This window comes from Silurus aristotelis, assembly GCF_946808225.1.
Source record: "Silurus aristotelis genome assembly, chromosome: 5".
Taxonomy (NCBI): Eukaryota; Metazoa; Chordata; class Actinopteri; order Siluriformes; family Siluridae; genus Silurus; species Silurus aristotelis.
In genome coordinates, this window is record NC_139578.1 from 6,769,061 (window position 1) to 6,791,615 (window position 22,555).

The following is a 22,555-nucleotide window of genomic DNA, read 5'->3' on the forward strand; positions in this document are numbered from 1 at the left end:
AAAATTTTATTTACTCAATTTCATTCGTACCAATTTACTCGATTACTCAATTTAATCAATATTAAGATTATAATGACTTATTTGTATATATTTTCTTTTTTTTATAAAATATTATATTATTATAGATATATATTATTTAACCAAACAGGCATTTTAGTTAAAATAGTTTGAAACAAATTTTAACTGTTGATATTCACAAATGTTAACAATGATAAAAAAATAATTTTAAATAGAAGCAATTTTATGTTTTGTGTTTCTTCCACGTAACCGTACCGAAATTAAACCGAACCGTGACTACAAAATCGAGGGATGTACCGAACCTTGAATTTTGTGTACCATTACACTTTAGAAGGTGTAGTATAGGTACAAGTATAGTAGTATGGTGTTATATATACCGTATTTTTCGGACTATAAGCCGCTACTTTTTTCCTAAGTTTTGAACCCCGCGGCTTAAACAATGAAGCAGCTTATTTATTCATTTTCCTGGGTTTTTCCCAGTTTCACAAACTTCAAGCCAAAAAACTGAGCGACATAACATTAGACCAATGAAATTTCCCGAACGGAAACGAAAAAACGCACCTCACCTGTGTTCTGAGCTGCACGGCTTCGGGAGAAAAAAAGTTTTTTTAAAAGCACGACGATGCCAAAAGAAACTCCTGAGAGAAATAGTTGTGAAAGGAAGGAGGAAGACAGTGAACAATGACTTTCTTGGTCGGCTACTGTTTAGATACAAGCCGTTGTAACGCGTTGAGTCTGGGTGAAGGGAGAGCTCACTAACTCCAGTTACAACAGAAATCATATAAGCACAGACAGGTTTCCAAAACTCGTGCTTTTTTATTATTCTTGGCAACAGCGTTACGGGTTAGTCAAAGAAACTTAGAAATGAGCATCAGAAAATAATAAGGACATATTCCTCGTCTTGCACACATGCGGTAATACTGGTAAAAAACGCAGTGCCGGTCTTTTCCCAAAATACCGCTATGCCCCTAAGGGAAGTGCAACATATTTCACCCGTTACACCGTGTGTAACCTGTCTTTCGTTAAAGCCTGTGTAAAGAACATTAGTGTAGGCACCTGCGGCTTATAGACAGGTGCAGCTTATTTATGTTAAATATTAAAATATTTGTAAAATTCAGTGGGTGTGGATTATATATGTCCGGAAATTACGGTATATACAGTATATATAACTATATACACACACATACAGAATTTTAGGCTTCATTTTTGGATTTTGTTTTTGCTAAGTGATTTTAATAAAAAATAAAAAACGCACCCAAAAATAAATCAGTGTCCAAGCAACATACACTGTTGGTCTGCAATGAAATGTTTTTCTATCCAGGCTACAATTATTCTGTCGAAGCCAAAATCCCCCAACTTTTACAGAAAGCAGCCATTAAGAAGCAGATTTTCTTTTTCCTGTAGCCTGTAGCCTGTCAGTGAACATTGCATGATCATTGCATGCAGTGTTTAACACAAAATGGTTTCATTCTTTCGCTGAATGGATTCTCCAAGCTTCTCTCACGCCAATGACTTTATCAATCTCCTGCTCATTGTGTTGCGGTGGATTTTTTTTTTTCCTGCTTTCTCTTTCTCCTGCTGAAAAGTATGTGTATACAAAAGAGGAGCGAGCCAGTCAGATCACAATCTTTAGCGTTGCAGCCAGAAAAAATCTAGATCCAGCTAAAACTGAACTGAGTTCAAATGGATAAACGAATAGAAAAGTGTACAAAAGATAGAAGACTAGTCGGTTGCTAATCTTGAGCATGGCTTCAATCAGCATATGTCTAAGTGGATCTAAAACCTTTTGCATGGTGAAACTGGAATTAATGTATATCATGATCCACGAAGTTACTGAGCAACTGAAGAACGATGAGGATGGATTTGGATTGTAATTTTATATAAACAGTGTACTACATTGACTGCAATTTGCTTAAACAGTTGTGCATTTAAGCGTCCATCACTGAACACCTCAACAATGGTGGAACTGTGATGAATGGACATTCGGTGCCACCCAGATGAAGATGGGTTCCCTTTATAGTCTGGCTCCTCTCAAGGTTTATTCCTTATACCATTAATGGAGTTTTTCCTTACCACTGTTGCGACTGACTCGCTCATTAGGGTTAAACTTGTAGGCAACACAGAAGTTCAACTTTTATAACCTCTTTATCTGTGTAAAGATGCTTTGGCCCATTGTTAAGAGCGCTATACAAATTAAATCGAATTGAACTGAATGTGGTTTTCTGGTAAGTAGAGCAACCAAGTAACTTGTGTAAAGGTTACTCAGGAAAAGGACATTAACACAGATATTTACTTAGTTAACAAATTAAGCCATTCCAAATGCTCAATTGCAGACCAATAAATGAATGGCTAACTAAATCATTCAACACACAAATGTAGCTTGTTTGGGGGAGGAAAAAAAAAGACAAACGGCATTGCCATGACAACAGCTCTGTGCACACACACATATATTTTTGCTCTCTATGAAAGTTCTGGTTATCATTATTCATATACATTTGCGAATTCGAGATATTTCATAAACCAGTCTAAAGTAGTGGTAGTCTAATGCAATTGTTGTATTGACAGTCGCAGGGATCCGAACACAGATGGTCCCCGAGTTAAGTTTTTTCCGATCTTACGATGATGATAGCGAAACGACAAAATTGTAATTACACCGTAAGTTTCGTGCGGCGGGCAAACTAGCCACATATGCTCCATGCTCCTCTTTCCGAATCGGCACTTTTCCTCTCACCCGCTACCACAGGCTGTACATATACAAAGAATCAGAATCAGATAGTTTTTTCATTTACAAGGAATTATTTGAGATGAAAGAAGCTTCCAGTTGCACATTTGTATAAAAGATCAAAAAAATCAAAAAGTTAATAAATTAAGATAAAAAGAAAAAAAAAGTAATATTGCACTTTTTTTATTATTATTATTAAAATACAGTATTGCACAGAAAAATACAAAAATAATAAATAAAAATGGGTATTGCACATATTTTTTTTTATCACAATTCGGAGACCATTTAAATAATCATGAGGTATATATACTGTGTAGTTTTTACAGTAAGGTTTTGGAAATTGTGTACGGTAATTTATTACTTTATATTATATATAAATGATAAATGAGTTATACCTGGATAAATGATATATAAATACTACCCCCATACTTATCACCGTTCTTTAAGACTCCTAGGCAAGGCCATGTCTCGACTTACGGTCATTGGAACGCATTTCCATCATAAGTCTGCCTGTACATGCAATGTATCGATCTACACCACATTGAACGGCTACGCAGTCATTATAAATGTAAAGTAAACACGTCTCTGTACAATATCAGCAGCGGATACATAGTGTAGATGCTGAAGGATTGCCATTGTGCCCATGTGATTAAATACTCTCAGTGCTGGCACTGTGTTTTGGGGGGACAAACCCCATACGACTGCATAGTGTATAGTGACCGAGTGTGTTGTTTTGTTGCATTAGGAGAGCAGCGGGACTTTGTGGGAGTGGACGGCACGGGAAAGCGGCTCCTCTTCATGGCTAACGAAGCCGACCTGGAGAAAGGGCTCGTCATCAGGAAGACCATCATGCGCAAGTAAGAACCAGAGCTGTTTATCACGCATGAGCGTTTCTATAGTAACACCTCATCCCCTATGTCATCTATGCGACATTACAGACACTTAATAATAAACTGATTACAGATAAAGCTTTGACAAAAGAGATGGAATTTGATATATACAGTGAGGAAAATAAGTATTTGAACACCCTGCTATTTTGCAAGTTCTCCCACTTAGAAATCATGAAGGGTCTGAAATTGTCATCGTAGGTGCATGTCCACTGTGAGAGACATAATCTAAAAAAAAAAATCCAGAAATCTCAATGTATGATTTTTTTAACTATTTATTTGTATGATACAGCTGCAAATAAGTATTTGAACACCTGAGAAAGTCAATGTTAATATTTGGTACAGTAGCCTTTGTTTGCAATTACAGAGGTGAAACGTTTCCTGTAGTTCTTCACCAGGTTTGCACACACTGCAGGAGGGATTTTGGCCCACTCCTCCACACAGATCTTCTCTGGAAACACGGAGTTTGAGCTCCCTCCAAAGATTCTCTATTGGGTTTAGGTCTGGAGACTGGCTAGGCCACTCCAGAACCTTGATATGCTTCTTACAGAGCCACTCCTTGGTTATCCTGGCTGTGTGCTTCGGGTCATTGTCATGTTGGAAGATCCAGCCTCGACCCATCTTCAATGCTCTAACTGAGGGAAGGAGGTTGTTCCCCAAAATCTCGCAATACATGGCCCCGGTCATCCTCTCCTTAATACAGTGCAGTCGCCCCGTCCCATGTGCAGAAAAACACCCCCAAAACATGATGCTACCACCACCATGCTTCACAGTAGGAATGGTGTTCTTTGGATGGTACTCATCATTCTTCTTCCCCCAAACACGTTTAGTGGAATTATGACCCAAAAGTTTTATTTTGGTCTCATCTGACTTTCTTCCATGATTCCTCTGGATCATCCAAATGGTCATTGGCCAACTTAAGACGTGCCTGGACATGTGCTGATTTAAGCAGGGGAACCTTTCGCTCCATGCATGATTTCAAACCATGACGTCTTAGTGTATTACCAACAGTAACCTTGATAACGGTGGTCCCAGCTCTTTTCAGGTCATTGACCAGCTCCTCCCGTGTAGTTCTGGGCTGATTTCTCACCTTCCTTAGGATCATTGAGACCCCACGAGGTGAGATCTTGCATGGAGCCCCAGTCCGAGGGAGATTGACAGTCATGTTTAGCTTCTTCCATTTTCTAATGATTGCTCCAACAGTGGACCTTTTTTCACCAAGCTGCTTGGCAATTTCCCCGTAGCCCTTTCCAGCTTTGTGGAGGTGTACAATTTTGTCTCTAGTGTCTTTGGACAGCTCTTTGGTCTTGGCCATGTTAGTAGTTGGATTCTTACTGATTGTATGGGGTGGACAGGTGTCTTTATGCAGCTAACGACCTCAAACAGGTGCATCTAATTTAGGATAATAAATGTAGTGGAGGTGGACATTTTAAAGGCAGACTAACAGGTCTTTGAGGGTCAGAATTCTAGCTGATAGACAGGTGTTCAAATACTTATTTGCAGCTGTATCATACAAATAAATAGTTTAAAAATCATATATTGTGATTTCCGGATTTTTTTTTTAGATTATGTCTCTCACAGTGGACATGCACCTACGATGACAATTTCAGACCCCTCCATGATTTCTAAGTGGGAGAACTTGCAAAATAGCAGGGTGTTCAAATACTTATTTTCCTCACTGGATATAATATTTAATAAGAAGTCTCCAGTGTTGGAGGTAAAGCTAAAGGACAGAGGCTTCTGAAGAAAAGTCTGTTTATATAGATGCAACAATGTGACACAATAGGAACTAACAACAACAACTTACGGCGTACTGCAGCATTTATTATAACTATAAATGGTTCAAATGTATGATGTCTTACAGCGTAACTCCTACAGCATATTTTTTATTAAAAATAGACAAATACATATAGTAGAGGCGAAATTAAAACCTTTAGAGCAACACACGTTTATTTACAACGTCCCTTCTTTACTCAGATATAAACAAATTAATAAACTAGAATAAACATTTTTCAAAGCATTAAACGTGTTTTAATGATGCGCCAAGTCTCAAATCAGCACCAAAATCCACCATGATGCACACAATGAACCCTCTGGGGTCACTGGATTTTAGGAAAATATAATACAGAATATTAGAACATATGGACAATCCATTGTCATATGAACAAACACAGAAATGAAACAGTTTTATAAAAAAAAAAAAAAATAAAAATAACAGACTCTGCTCTGAATTATCGTTTTTTTGGACATTATTTATGATACTTAAGGATCCAAAGTACTTCGATTTATTATGGCTATAATGTTTCTATTATCATCTATTAATAGAATGTTAATCAGTGTTTGATTAATTGATATCTATTACAATGAGCATGAGGCCCAACCGACCACTCCCAAATCACGCAAACGAGGCCACGGGTGTTGGGTGTTGTGGCGAGTTCGAGTCAGGAGTTTCTTCCATCGTTTATTCCTCTCAGAATGTTCTGCTTGCTGTTGAACTGATACTGAACTGTATGTTTAGGTAGATACTGTACCACTACTACTGCCTGCTTGATCAAGTTTTTATCCACTCATAAATAAAAAGGAATGACTGATTTGCAAAATGTAGCTGAGTAAAAAGATATTTTGACATTGAAATGTAGTGAAGGTGAAGTCAAAGTCTCTAAAAAATAAAAAATACTTCAGTAAAATACAGATACGTGAAAAAAACTACTTACTACAGTCACGAATTGCATTTACTTTTACGTTACTGTCCACGACTGTGTAATGCACGCTGACCCGAATTCTCCAGCTGGTGCACTTCTATGCCACTTTCACCGCCAGGGGAGAGTGTTGACTGGTGTTGACTGGGGTAGACTGGTGTAGACTGGTGTATCAGCCATGCGAAAAGGTCCACCGATGATTGTGGTGAGAATTATACCACCTACAGTACCAGTAGCGGCGATAAGCCGTCAAAGCGGATCAGTGTATTTTTTTTTTTGCAGAAGCTGTTGTTTAAGGTTGGGGGTGCAGAACAAAACTCTGGCCTCACAGGACTCCGACCCTGTGTTTGTGTGGGACGGCTAATAAAAACAAGAGGCCTCCTCGGCTGCTGGCCCTTCACAAGAGCTGCCTGTTAAGCGGGCCTCAGCGGGCCCCACTTTTCCACCAGCTCTCCCTCCCTAGCCCACTCTAAAGTCTTTCTCTCCTTTTCTCCTTTCTTTGCTTTGTTTTCTCCTTCCTTTGAGCAAGCGTTCCATCCGTGGGTTTGAAGGAGAGCTGGCGATTTAGACTTTTTTCTGAAAGAAGGCCTACTCATCTAATGAACATGTGAATATTTGATTTACAAAGCTCTTTTTTGTGTCGCGGGAAAGCTATTCCGCTCCGAGAGAGGTTGGAATGGAAACCCACAGAATGGATACTTTTTTTTTTTTTTTTTTTTGCTTTTCTTTTTTTTTTTTTTTTTTTGCTTTGGAGCTTGGATGCATAGTACAGCGAGTGGTACTGGCACTTAATAAATAAATGTGCGTTGTGTGATCCAGCTTTGTCATGAATTAAGATAATCTGATGATCAGATCTCCCGTATTAATAGATTCCTTTGGTTCGCGACCTCATAAAGCCACGTGCCATGCCGGGAGCTTGACTACTTGCCAAGAGAAAAAGACAGCTTTTATTGCTTTGTCATCACTTATTAATAAGTCACCCAGGTTTCTGCACCGCTCTTGGGTCTGAGCTTTGCATTACATGACCAGAAAGCTGCCTCTACACCCCCAATAGTGTGCGTATATATTATAAAATACAGTGCTGAAGAAAGAACAGCATGTACTATTTTCCTTGAAATACTTTTCTGAATAAAACTTTTCAGAAAAAAACCCTACAAAAGGTATTTTTGGATATTTTTCACATCAATTCCTTATATCAATTTAGTCATATATAATCATTGGATGGGACAACACATTTTTGGGCCCCACAAGATGTCCGTTAAATAACGTCAATTTCATTACTAGTGTTGCAAAGGGGCGGAGATTTCCGGAAACTTTTCATGCGAGCTATATCTCGGGAATAAATAAAAGGAATGTATGGATATTTATGGGAATTAATTAGAAATTGGGGGAAATATGTATAGAAATAAAATTTTTGACTGGTTTAATCATTGACAAGTTTCCAGTTTTGAAAATTGTATATAATATCGGACCCTTCCTGTAAGCACTTCTTATTGGGCATGTTACACTCCAAGCGCTTGACCAGTAGTAGGTCACATGACCATACTTACTGCATGTACACGTTCCCAGTTGTAGGAACGCAATCATTTACCCCAAGACCCCCGAATTGTTGCTTCTCCGAGAAAAGAAACTCATCGTACTGTGATTCAATTAGGTTTTAGCCAGAGACTAAAACAGAGCGAGCACTTCCCGGAGTGTCTTGATTCTGAAGAAAAAGTGAGGGCTGAGCCTTGTTTCCCATTGGGAATGTAATGGAATTTTTTTTTTTTTACCAAGGTCATGTCTATTTGGACAATATACCCTATATGTTACCTGGGGTTATTTCTCCTGGTCATTTAATTGAATACGACGTAGTCTTTCTAGATGTTTGAAAAGTGCAGTGCTTAAAATAAGAGGACTGACATGATGCATTGAGACATGAATAAAACCCTAAAGATACACCGGTAGGTCATCAATACAGTCCACCTACTTATTTTAAAATGGGTCTTTAGAATCGATATTGACGCCACCATTTGAATCAAATCTCCAATTAAATATTGATGAGGATGTAAGAAAAGCTTGAGTGGATAAGTCTGCCTCTTTTGCACTGACTTGAACTACTCTTGATGGTGATATTGCAGTCTGGAGTAATAACAGTCAGGACAGGATTTAGTCACTACATGTGCTTAATATACTATATGGGAAAAAGTTTGTGGACACTTGACCTTAAGATTTGCATGTGCATTGTTGGGGAAGATGTTCCACTCGTTTTTGGAGTTGTTTCACAAGCGCTAAGAGTGTGTAAGTATAGTCAAGTACTGATGAAGGTAAGGTAAGGAGACCTTGGTGCAGTGTTCAAATTCATTCCAAAGGTGTGCAATAAGGTTGAGGTCAGCACTCAACCTTACTATGTATAGCGCATTTAACAATGAATATTGTCTCAAAGCAGCTTTACACAGATAATGTGGTGATAAAAATGAAGATATTAGTGTAAGTGTGTCCCTGATGAGTGAGCCGGTGGCGACTGCGGCAAGGAAAAACTCCCAGAGATGGCATAAGGAAGAAACCTCGAGAGGAAGCCATCCTTATCTGGGTTGCACCGAATGCCCATTTATTGCAGATATAAATCCGCAAATTTTGGATGCACCCCCGCAGACCCTATGGTACCTTAGTAAATTCATCTAGACATTATGTCACTTTAATAGAATAATGTTTGAAAAATCTTTTATGAAATTTGTTATTGAAAACAGTTTAAAATGTTATTCCTAAAGTTCCTGAACATTCGGTCCCGCTGCGGATTCCTGCGAATTTTAAGATAATCCGCACCTTGCGGTTAGTTAGGTTCCAAATGAGAATTTTCCGAGCCGCGAGTTCCGAAACGCGAATTTTCAGGAGATGATTTTTCCTGTTGTTAGCATTAATGATACTGTTCATAATAATCCATAGTATACACTGTAACGCATTTGGCACTGATTAATACAACTTGCTGGGAAGACTTGTGACTTGTCTGCCGGAGTCAAACACTGGCTTACTGTGCAAGCGGAGTCTCATGCCTGGATATACATTACCATCTCCCTGTATGTACCCAGACATTGTTTTTTTGTATGTCAAGGACATCTGTAGACAGTAAAAACCACACGTAGTTTCAGGCGCATCTGACATTAGGAGCCATGTAGCGACACCTCTGCAGTTCATGGTGTTAATCGGAATGCAGTTACGTTCTCTAATACACTAGCCTTGTGTAGTCCTTCACGTGCTGAGTCCCCGGTGGGCGAGAACACGCTGCACATGTGCTGTTAATTGACCCTTGAATCGATTTTACAGTTTGAGAGTCTTATGGATTCCTCTTGTCTACACCCTTACTGTGCTTTCTGCCACAAATTGATGGCAGGTGAGAAGTCCGGCTCTTTCACACTCACACATACGCCTACTGTGCGAATGCATGTGCTCCGTGAAAAACTCAGGGGAAAAAAAAGGTTTTTAATGATTTTCAGTCCTGTCCCTTTTGCCCTAAGCTCTTCTTTACATCCACACAGCCGTGTAGATCCAGACAGCGCATTTCTCGTATGTTGACACAGACAGCGAGTACTCTTGAGCTCATCACGCTGCCACGCTACTCACCAGAAAGCCGTTAAAGCCATTAGTGCGAGTCATCTGCCAGCCGCAAAGGCTTTTCCTGCCACTCCAGTCCCATCTGGACAAAGCAGAGAGGAAACGCAGAGGAATGATTCACCGGCTCGAACCATTACAAACACCTCCAGAGCAGGTCTAGGAAGAGACCACTATTAAAAACAGTTACTATAAAGACTATTAGAAGAGCAGAGCTCTGTAAATGACATTTCCACATCGGTCGAGCTCGCTGGGGTCCTTTTCAGCCCATGTTCCCTTTAAATGGTAGTAGATTTACATTTACAGCATTTTGACCCTTATCCAGAGCAACTTACATTCATCTCATTCATACAACTGAGCAGCTATGGGGTTAAGGGCCTTGCTGAGGGGCCCAGAAGTGGCAGCTTGGTGTGGCTGGAGATTTGAACTCGGGACCGGCCAAAATCCGAAGTCTTAATCACTAAGTTACTACCTCCCCGCATTTAGTAATGTTACAAATGTGTTTAGAAGTGTGTATATTCTTTCCAATGAAATACATTAATACTTGAAGTGCAGCTATTTAGTTTTTATTAAGCCAGACGCTTGAATTTCACATTATTTGGCGGAAATAGTGTAACGGCGTAATGATGTCTGCTCGTAGGATGCTTGGTAGATAAAATGGCAGAAAGGATCGTTTTTCCCCCACACCTCATTTATCTTACTGTGTTCACACCTGATTCTTTTGCCACATTTCATAACAGAAAAAGTTTATATTTACACTATATAGACAAAAGTATTAGGACTTCTGACATTTTCTATTATATGTGGTTCTGCTCCAAATTGTAGACTCTGGTAGACAACTCGCAAGTCTTCCCAGAGTTTCAACATCGAAGCTGATTCCACACAATTGTATATAATGTCTTTGGATGTGGTAGAATAAAATCTTCCCTTCACTTTAACCAGGAGATGCAAACTGTTTCAGCATGAGAATGCCCCTGTGCACAAAGCCAGCTCCATGAAGATATAGAGTACACACCACACATTTCAGCAACTATTTTAGTATAACTTCTCAAGGGACAATACTATAGAAATGAAACTTGGATATATTGTAGAGTAGTCAATGTACATATAGCAAAAGAGATTTACTGCTATAGATTTAACTAAAAGGGAGAGCCAGAAGGTAACACAGAAATGAGGGATCTCTGGGCTAAAAGATGGCCCACCACACCAAACCTGAGTGAACGTGTGAGAGTGAGGGGACAAAAGCATACAAATATCCAAGTTCAACAAAACACTACATATATATATATATATATATATATATATATATATATATATATATATATATATATATATATATATATATGTATATATATATATATATATATATATATATATATATATATATATATATATATATATATATATATATATATATATATATATATATTTATATATACACGATCCCTCCAGATCTGCTCCTTTACCTAAGAAAAACATACTGATAAATGTCTTGACTAAACAAATATGTTTTCAACCTCGACCTGAACTGTGTTAGTCCTGAACACTAATTGGAAGGCTGTTCCATAACTGCAGGGCTTTACATTTGCATTTACATTTACATTTGCGGCATTTAGCAGACGCCCTTATCCAGAGCGACGTACAAAAGTGCTTTAAATCTCTAGTAATGAATAAATCTACACTGGTACGCAAGATTACAAACTTAATATAAATATAACTCGAATTCTACAAACTTGGAAAGTGCTAAATTAGGTATTTCAGGAAAGGGTAGGTCTTCAGTCGTCGCTTGAAGATAATCAGGGACTCTGCTGTACGGACATCTAGGGGAAGTTCATTCCACCACCTCGGTGCCAGAACAGAGAAGAGCCTTGAAGTGTAAAAAGAGCCTAAGAGAAAGAGCCGCCCCCTACTGTAGTCTTCATTATTTGAGGTACCAACAAATAGCCTGCACCTGCGGCACAAGGCCTTTAAGTGCTCTATACCAGTGGTCCCCAACCCCCGGGGTCAATTGATACCGGACCGCACAGAAAGAATACATAACTTATTTCCGTTTTATTTATTATCTGATACTGAACGATGTTTTTTTTTTTTGGAAACTTACCAGATTCTCTCCACCACATCTGTCTATGACTCACTCTTGATGCATGTCAAGATGCTTGCCTCGTTCACATGTCTTACCTGCATCTTCTACCTTCTTAAAGGGGCTGCTCCGGCGGGTAACACATAATACATTATTGCTAAATTGCAACCCCCCAAGCTAGCAAAATGAACAAAAAAACAACACAGTGGATTCACTCTTTTTATTTTATTGTATTTATCCTCCACACCTTAAAGGCCGGTCTGTAAAAATATTGTGTGACATTAAACCAGTCCGTGGAGCAAAAAAGGTTGGGGACCGCTGGTCTATACATCAGTAGTAGTATTTTATAATCAATGCGATATTGAATTGGGAGCCAGTGTAGGCTGATTAAAACAGGGGTGCTGTGGTCTTACTGTATTTTCTAGATCTGGTAATGACTCTTGCTGCTGCATTCTGGACTAACTGGAGCTTATTTGTGCACTTACTCAAACACCCAGACAGTAAAGCATTACAGTAATCTAATCTAGATGTAACAAAAGCATGAACTAGTTTTTCTGCATCCTGTAACGACATCATATTTCAAATTTTAGCCATATTTCTAAGGTAAAAGAAGGCGATCCTGGTAATATTATTCATATGAGCCTCAAAGGAAAGACTAGGGTCAATAATCACACCAAGGTCTTTGACTGCTGTACACACTGAGACAGAAACACCATCCAGAGATGCTACGTAATCGGAAAGTTTACTTCTAGCTGCATGTGGTCCTAGTAAAAGTACTATAGTATTTTTAGTACTATACTAAAAATACTATGTATTATCCGAGTTGAGCAGAAGGAAGTTATCAAGCATCCACTGTCTAATGTCCTCAACATTGTTAAACTGATGTCTCTCATCTGGTTTGCTGAAACATACCATCATGGAAGCGAATACCATAATATATAATTTCACCTAAAGGCAGCATATGTGAAGAGAAAAGCAGTGGGCCTAAGACAGATCCTTGCAGAAAAACAAACTTTACCTCAGAGAGTATGGAGAAATCATATTTGCATGTACAAAATTATAGCAATCAGTCAGATAAGACCTAGGCCAGAAGATATGTGTACTTTATTCCAACAATATTCTCTAGTCTAGCAAGGAGGATAGTATGATCAATGGTGTCAAAAGCTGCACTAAGGTCAAGAAAAACAAGTAAAGAGACAAAACCCTGATCAGAGGCCAATAACAGATCATTTATCACTTTAACTAGCACTGTCTCTGTGCAATGATGAGGCCTAAATCCTGACTAATAAATTTCAAAAATGTTATTTCTGAGTAGATGAAGATAAAGGGGAGGTTTGATATTGGCTTATAGTTGGACAGCTGACAAGGGTCAAAGTCAGGTTTCTTAATTAGGGGGTTGATAACTGCCTGTTTGAAGGATTTAGGTACATAACCAGTGCTGATGGAAGAATTTATTATTTTTAGAACAGGTTCCATTCCTTCTTGAATTATTTGTTTGAAGAAACTTATAAGCAAGGGTTCGAGAATACAATTGATGATTTTGATGAGGAAATAAATTAGATTAATCCTTCTATTGAAGAGAAGTAAAACTTTGTAATTGATTGTCTGTTATAATTACACTGCTACAGGGTTATTCATGCATTTTTATTAGTAGTTTCATCTGTATTAGTGTGCTCAAGACAACAGGAATCAAAACCATGTTTGGGCTTTTGGTGGTGCCCTCATGATGCTGTGTTGAGTCTGACGCACAGTATACGGTTAATATGCGGAGGAAAGAAGCAGAAAGTGCTTTTATGTCCCAGTCCAGGTTAATTCCTAAGATGTTAACATTAATGCGTTAAGTGTGTTTTTTTTTTTTCTTTTTTCATACATTCTCGTGCATTAATTGCACCTGTTCCTCTGTATTCGATTCTGTTTGTCCGCTCTTTCTTCCTTCCGGATGTCTATCTTTCTCAACTCTAACACTTTTTTTCTCCACAGTCTTCTTTCGATTGCTTTCTGTCTCTCTCAGCTGCGCTCGCCCTCAGGTGCTGTGCTGTGTTGTGTTGCCACACACTGGAAGCTTGGCATAAATCAGTGCTGCGCTTTTTAATTCCTTCCTCTGGCTCTGTAGAATCTCCAGCAAGTGTAAATGACAGTGCGCTAGCACGCGTGGGAGCTGCACACACTGGGACCAGATGTGGCCATGAGCAGAGAGACACACACATACACACACAGTACATATAAATATATGTGCATACACAGTACTACATCATATAGTACCCTCTTATGCATCTACACAGATACACAAGCACACAATTTTAACCTCTACACAAACACACACACACACTGATTTATATATTTGTGGGTCTGTTTAAGGTTGAGTAAACCGCTATCTTTGTGAAACAGTTTGTTATAACTCTAGACCTGCTTTTCATACCCTGTCTTTCGTCAGATCTGTCTCTCAGCACGAGAGAAGAGAAATGTGACACACGAGGTGGTATTAGAAAGTTTACAAGGAAGTACTTTATTTATCTACATATACATTCGATCACCTTAAAAATTTGAGCTGGATCTTCATCTTCGGGAAGAGGGCGACGTCTGCATTTTCCAAATCTGGCGAGTAAGGCGGGTGCAAAAGTGAGACTATGTGGGTCGACTTTTTCATGAAAGAGAAAAAAAATAAAGTTAAATAAAGATAAAAATAAAGATTGTTATAGATTATTATTGATTTTTTTTCTAACACAATATATGTTACAGATAGTTAATGTTTCTTTAGTTGTGAAATTTTCTCACAATTTTACTGTACAAGAAAATAAATAAATACATTTAAGGCTATTTCTACTTTATTTGGTGGCGACATCTAATCAGCTTCGCTCCTTATCTCTCTCAATTGTTTCAGACCATTGTTCATTTCACACTCCTGCATCTGGTTCGGAAGTCGTTTTGCAAATTGAGTCCTTATACCGGGCTTACTTAGATTTTCAGAAAGGTCCCATTTGATGAGTTTTTGGCGTTTGAATGTTATGCGGGTTGGAGTTGGACTAAACATGTGATACTTAACTTGGACTCGAGTCTATTTTTCTTGCACAACAAGTGAGGAGCGATATTAAATCCAATAACACCGTCTGACAGTTTGTTGTAACCATAATACGTCTTGTTGAAATGTATGTCCTAGGCTGTAAATATACTACGAAACTATGGAATGCATTGGAGTCCGATATTAAAGCCATAAATCTGACACTATTATCTAATTAATAGTACCATGCCTTTAACGTCAACAGAAATGTTAATCATCTTAAACAGAGATGGTGATTAGCTGGAAAAGTGGCATTTTTTATATATTGAATTATAAATGTTATATATGTTGTAAGCGAAGCGGATGAGTGCGCGATTAGCTTGTTCTTTATATCATTCCATCAGCATCGTTCTAAACATTTTACAACTCGCAGTGAATTTGAATCATTATTGAGAAACGTACATTGTGAAGTACATATTTTTTTCGTTATTTACAGCATTAAATACACAGTTAACTCGTGTATAAATAAACTAAACGCACTTACATTTCCTTTTTATTGAATCCAGGCGTAAAAAAACTTGCCGTTCAGCTTCCCTTTAGAATGTTGCACCAGCGATCACGTCAAGCCGCTGGTTCATGTCGGCCCTGACCTCAACCCCACTGAACACCTTTGGGATGAACTGGAATGCTGACTGTACCCCAGGCTTCCTCACCCTCCATCACTGTCTGTTCTCATTATTGTTCTCATGGTTGAATAAAAACAAATGCCCACCGTCACGCTACGAAATCTAGCGAAAACACTTCCCAGAACAGTGGACGCAGTAAAATTGCGGACAAACCCCATGTTAATGCTTTTGGGTTCAGATGGTCAAACGAGCACTTATAGGTGTGGTGATAGCATGTCCACATACTTTTTGCTGTGCCGTGTATGCTAAGTCTACAATTTTTAAACGCTTCATGATCGTTTCTGTGAATTTGATCGAGTATATATTGCGTTTCTCAGTAACTGAAAACCGTGACCACTGAACACATGCATCAAAACAGATCACATATTGTGCATATTTCGTAGAAATCAGTAAATATGGTCGATTTCGGTTCTACTGTATTTTTATATCAGTCTCATTGCGATGTGGGAGTGACCCCGAATAGTCGAAGATTGTTGTAAATACAAATCTGAAAAGAAATAGGAGCATCTCGGGGGCAGGGATTTCAATACAATATTTAACAATATCTAGGAGAGTCTTTAAAGGTAAATTCTGTTCTAATTTAATTTTTAGCAAACTTGCAAACTTTTAGTTTAGCAGATTTCATTTGTTTTGCTGAGGTGATATTATACTTCATCATCTATATGTTTGTGTGATGTTCTGTACATCATGGCTTTAAAATGTTGTGAAGAATTGTTTTGGACTGCGACCTCGCGAGCCGAATTTCTTGCGATGTCATTCGTGTACGAGTCATTACGAGTCACCGTATCCTGCAGACAGTCATTTTGTGAGGCCTTGTTCCGGGCTTCTAAACTCTCCAGGAACGTCGTCATCTCGGCCACAGGCCGTAAAAAAGTCTGGGGGGTCTGCGTGAGCAAATGAGCAAGCAGCACCATGAAGTCAGCCTGGGCTGTTTTCTCCATACTGGATTCGATGCAGGTCTTGACGTCAAACAACGAGGGAAGGTTTGTGTAGTGTTCGGGGACAATACACAGATGCAACATGCGCTCCTTTCATGTCACCTCCCAGTTTTTTCTGCCCCCCTCTACCGCCTTTATTTTTGGGGCCTGTTAAGCCTGTACCCTCGTACGCTACCTCAAAGAGAGCAATTAAGAGTGGAAACGAAAGGAAAATGAAAGGCCATGTGCAGAATAAAGACAAGTTGTGCAGGCTAATTATACTGTATCCGACCCAAGCTGGGAGGAGGACGGTGCCAGCCAAATGTTTTTCTAAACGTTTACTGCACGAGACCCAGCTCGAGGATTTAACCTCCCAGATTTGCACAGATTCACCTCATTATATTTTTATTCGCACATTCGCATTTGTTTTCCTCAAATGTTTACTCGTGTCCAAATCTCTGCTTCGCTCTCTTTCTCTCAGACATCCCAGGATGCACATCAAAACAGGCCTCCTTGACGCCCACCTGTACTGCTTTAAGAGATCCGTGGTCGACTTTTTAGTCGAAAACAAGTAAGTCTGGGGAATTTCCCACCATGAATTATGACCTTTCACGCCTCTTTTGGCTTGTTTACTCTGCACCTCCCTCGTTCTTAATGGTGGCTATGAAGTTGGAAGGATGAAAACTCTGCTAAGGAAGGGTATGGAAACTCAACTATATTATTAAACTACATAACTTAATTCCACAGCGCTATCAAACACACCAGTGATTTACTTTCTCCTCTCCGTAAAAAGCCGTAGGTGTGTGTTAGCCCTCTCCTTTGAGGTGCCAGGCACATTTGAAACACACCACCTGAGAGCTTTATGTTAGCGTGAGCTCAGAAAGTGACATAAATGCGTCAAATCTTTTTGTAGGGAGTCCACGGTGGGTACATTGACTCACTTTTAAACAGCTCGGATGAATAAAGAAATACTTCCGACCCCCCAGTCTTCATTCACGATCCACTTTATCTGTGCTTACGTGCCATAGCAAGGCTTTTGAAAACCCCTGCCATCCGTCTATGTAATTCACTTCTGATATAAATATCATTTCAATTAATCTGCCTTTATCATCTACCCTGGTTCCTCCCGCTCCCATTTTCTCTCATCAAATCCGACTGACTTTTGTAGCCTGCCTTTTCCCCCTTCTATTGCTTTGTTTGGTACCATTTCCCTCCCTCCCTCTCTCATTCCATTTCTCTCAACCGCTTTCACTCTTGAGGCTGCTGAGGCACAGAGTAGCGAAAGAGCGAAATGGACAGAGTAACTGTTGTTTCTCTCACGGCTTTCAAATGGAAATGCTAATCTTGACCGAAAAAAAAAAAAAAAGGAACTAAAGCGTAAGGGTGAAAGTGGGAAGCCGGAGCAGGAGCGATGGTTAGGGACCCACTGAAACTCGGCCCCAAGTTTTTTTTTTTTTTTTTTTTTTTTTTTTTTTTTTAAACAAACCCTGCTCCATCCTGATCCCTTTAAACCTGGGAGATGCCCATGAACTAGAATCCACACTGTGGTGACATAGTCGTCCTTTTCTGTCCCCCATTGTGCCTTTGTTTGAACCTTTATAAGAATGAAGAAAAGATTCCTTAAATAGTCGTCCCCTATTCCGTGCTGAAGCAGTGCACTGATATGATGAATGTGCATGTGGGATATAAGTATAAGCCTCTTTTTCTGCAGCAATCGTGAACTAACTATTTGATATATATACACTGATATAATTCTGAGATGATTTTTTGTCCTGCCCCAGGTCCATCACTTCTCTGCGGGGGGAGCTGGTGCCGTATCTGGTGCGGAAACAGTTCATGAAAGCTTCAAACGTCCAGACGGATGACAATCAGACCGAACTGAATCAAAAGCAAAAAGACACAAACACTTCCCTGGGTAAAAAATTACTCTCACTTGACGACTCTTTGGGAAATTCATATACAATGAGCGCCATTTTCAAAATAACTGTAATTACACTGGTCCTCAATGACATGATTCTGATTAACCTCCAATTAAAAAAGTTTCATCTTTTTTTTTTGTTTCATCCAACATGATGATGCCATAGTCTGCAAAGAGCTTACAAAGCATTGTATAAATGAGTGTACATTTCATCTACTGTATAATATAATATGAGAGAAAAAAACTTTAAATTCCATGGAGCACTGTTAAGGTTGTTGTTTTCATGTGGAGAAAATGGGGTACCATAAGAAAATGACCACAATGCAACATTTGAGGAGCTGCAGGGAAATCTGGCAACCAATGGTCACTTTTGTTCCTGTTGTGTCTCAGGTTGTTGAAGCATTTTCTCACAAAACAAGGACACCCAAGCCTAAAAAAAAACAAAAAACCTTAAACCAGGTGTCTAAATGTGTTATTATTTGATAAAACTGATGTAGAATTTTTTTGGGGTGTATAATTGTAAAAATATATATACATTCTGCAAAATAAGACAGCTACTCAAGAAACAAACACTATACAATGGTGAAGTATGGTGGTGGCGGAATCACGATATGGGGCTGCCTCTCTTCATCTGGGACTCGAATGATATTCACAATAGAAGGAATAATGGATAAAAGATCTCTGCCTCTGCCATACACCTGAGGAAAAAAGATTTCTCCTTCCAGCACGATAACGACCCAAAGCACATACTTTAAGAAGAAGAAGACAGATGTTTAGGAATGGCCCGGTATAAGCCCAGATATAAATCCTATTGAGAACCTGTAGAATGACATGCACACGAGATCCTCCTGAAATTTGATAGATCTGGAGCATTTTTGTCAGATAAAGTGGAAGGAAAGGAGTTCAGACTTCTGGGTTTCTGTTTGGGTTTTGTTTTGTATGAAATCATTTTAGCAACAGTGAAAGAATTTGCTGATTGTATTATTTTTATTAATACACAAGTTCATTCAAATAATCACACGCTATAATAACAAATACAGATTTCCAACACACTTGTGTACACTATTAAGTTATAGATGTCTTCAGTGAAATTAAAAGCAAGACAAAAATAACACTTGCACACACTTGATGCTGTTCCACAGAGATCTTGAGCTCCTCCAAAGATGAGGGTCTCCTGGAGCTTGCGCGGGATCGCTCCTGCTGGAACGATCATCGTGGCGACATGAGCGAGGCCTATCACGGCGGAAAGCTTCGCTGCTACGTGCACGTCATGGAGGATAGTGTTTGTTACCGCGTCAACACACTAGCCGCGTACGTGGAGGCCAATCGCGTGGTGAGCAAAACCGGTGTGCTGTATGCTAACCGGATTAGTTGTTATGCAGAATAATTTAGCTAAATAATACGGCCACTAGCTAGCTTGTGTTACGATAATCCTGGACACACGTGTGGTACTCTCAGGACAGGAATAGTTGTGGTTTTGAAAAGCCTGGGAAATCATCCACAGCTGAACATTATTGCTATGAGCTTTGGGAGGTGGTAGCTTAGTGGTTAAACACTGCCACTCCTGGGCCCCTGAGCAAGGCCCTTAAACCCATAGCTTCTTAGTTGTATGAATGAGATCAATGTAAGTTGCTCTGGATAAGATGCCAAATGCCATAAAGGTCAAATGTAACGTAATCTATTACATGCTTATATTTGACTAATTTTGGTGTTCCTCAGGTTCCCAAACTGGTCGAAGAACCTCCAGTTCACCCAACTGCTGTAGTGTCTGAAAGAAGTCTCGTAAGTCCAGTCGCGGCTGAATTGTTGATTGCCATTCGTACTGCACCTAGATGCACATTTCCATATATTTTCAAGGTTCTGTGCATTAACAGTAACTATCTGTTCGTAAGGTCGGAGGGGACAGCATCATCGGCGCTGCGAGCCAGATAGCAGACAAAACCTCCATCAAACGCTCGACCATCGGTGCGTCCACCACAGTCAAGGAGAAAGTTAAGATAACGAACTCCATCATCATGAACGGTGTCACTATTGAAGAAGGGTAGGTGCTTCAGCCGGTTTCTGTAATAACTATCGCGCTTTGGTATTGCGATTGATCAGGTGTAGGGCTGTGTTTCGGAACACAGTAGGATCTGCATTTGCATTTCTTACATCTAAAATGCTAAGCCTAACCCCTTAAACCTACCCATACCATGAAACCTGTGCCAGGCTTTTCCGTACCACACCTCAGTGGCGAGTGTTTTGCGATACATAAACATAGTTAGTATCATTGTACCATTTTAATAATAAATATATAAGTTTTTTTTTTACTTGTGCATTTAGTCGTTAAAAAAAACACCTAATATGAAGTGGGATTGATGATGATGATGATAATTGTAATATATTATTAGTGTTACCATTAGTAGTAGACTACTAGTATCCTAATACTAATAGTATTAGCGCTAACTATATACCGTATAACAGCGCTCATATTAGTTACTTTCGATAGTGTTGACTGAACTTTATTATCTCTGATCTCTAGGATTATGTGATTACTGTACAGAGACAGAGATATTTGTTTTTGCTGTTGTCTGGAAAGTTGAGAGAGAGGACAGGACCCGCAGCCCGATTAGCGTCCTGCTACGCTGTCCAGAGAATTGGGGGGTGGGGTGATGCTTCGTCTGGTGCGTTTTTATTGTTTGAGAAAAAACAGAAACTTCTGTTGTCAAGCGGTTCAAGGTGCTCGCTGACCCTGAACAGGCCGCCGATGCATCAAGCACCCAGAAAAAAGTGATGAATGTCGATGTAATGATTGCCAGAGAGACAAGTGCATCACCGTGCAGGTTACACCGAACGGAAAAAACGCAGAGGAAGACGGGGTTTTCTTGCGAAACGTCTTAAAGGAGAGCCTGGAGAATCGCAATAGCGAGTGCAGCTTTCTTTTTTGGATTTAACGAAAGCCGCTCAGATCGAAGCCGATCTCTGTAAACAGCGGGACGCAGAGCGGGTCGTCGACGCCGTTGATCTTTGCGAACCAGTGAGAGTGGGACAAGTGCGTTTTTGTCCAAATCTGGGGGGGGAAATGAAAATGAGAGAGAGAGAGAGAGAGAGAGAGAGAGAGAGAGAGAGAGAGAGAGAGAGAGAGAGAGGAACAGGAATTCTTTCAGATTGATTAAAAAATATAATAATACATGTAAGAAGGGATTATCAATGTTAAAGAAGCCACTTGCATTTTTGGTCTCTTTGTTTGCATGGAGGAGTGGTTGTTTACAAAGCTCTGGGGGCTTTTGGGCTCGAAGGGGGGTGGGGGGTGGTATGGAGCAAGGGATGAGAAGGGTGGAGGGCAAAGGAGAGTGAAGGAGGGGGTCACCATGAGGAGGAACACAGTGTCAGTAATTAGTGGTATTTCAGCAGTGCTTCTTTGGTGGTCTCTGTTTAATTCGCCAATGCTTGTAATCTCTCATCACTACCCGTAAACTCCCCCTTCCTCCCTCTCTCCCTCTCTCTCTCTCTCTCTCTCTCTCTCTCTATATATATATATATATATATATATATATATATATATATATATATATATTATTTGAATGTAACTTATTTGAATATACATTGCTGTGTGTAAATACACTCATTCACACTCCAATATCAGCTGATATTTAAATTCTGTCTGGTCCTATGGGGATGGTAGAAGGTTCTAATCCTCTAGTCCTATAGAAGAGCTCAAGGCAGCCCTGATATTCACTTCCTGAACCGTCTGGAATGGAACAGGAAGTGCAAGCACACCTACCTTTCTCCACCATCTCAAACACCCCGCTCAACTCACACGCGAATATATATTTTGGCATCGGACAGCACAGCGGGCCACCTCGCACCTCAGACGCCGCTGTTGTTTTTAACACACGTGCTAATGGGAGCGTAGAGGGAATAAAAGAAACTGGCAAAAAAAAAAACGGCCGGATCAGGTTTCCTCTGTAGGGGCTGGGCGGCGGCAATTGGGTGCACGCAGGACAAGATCCTCAGCTGTGCAATTAGTGCAAGACATGAAAGTTGAAGACTGGCGTGTTTT

At 39.7% G+C, this 22,555-nt stretch overlaps 1 protein-coding gene across 2 annotated transcripts in view; it reads left to right on the top strand.

The window, feature by feature from the left end:
- eif2b3 (eukaryotic translation initiation factor 2B, subunit 3 gamma) overlaps window positions 1-22,555 on the top strand; it is a 51,331-nt gene that overhangs the window by 24,317 nt on the left and 4,459 nt on the right. For both annotated transcript variants that reach the window (XM_083541795.1, XM_083541794.1), the window contains exons 5-10: window positions 3,486-3,597; window positions 17,077-17,166; window positions 18,377-18,510; window positions 19,656-19,846; window positions 20,233-20,295; window positions 20,406-20,554. In XM_083541795.1, coding sequence (XP_083397921.1) covers window positions 3,486-3,597; window positions 17,077-17,166; window positions 18,377-18,510; window positions 19,656-19,846; window positions 20,233-20,295; window positions 20,406-20,554 — 739 coding nt within the window. The remainder of the gene's footprint in view (window positions 1-3,485; window positions 3,598-17,076; window positions 17,167-18,376; window positions 18,511-19,655; window positions 19,847-20,232; window positions 20,296-20,405; window positions 20,555-22,555) is intronic.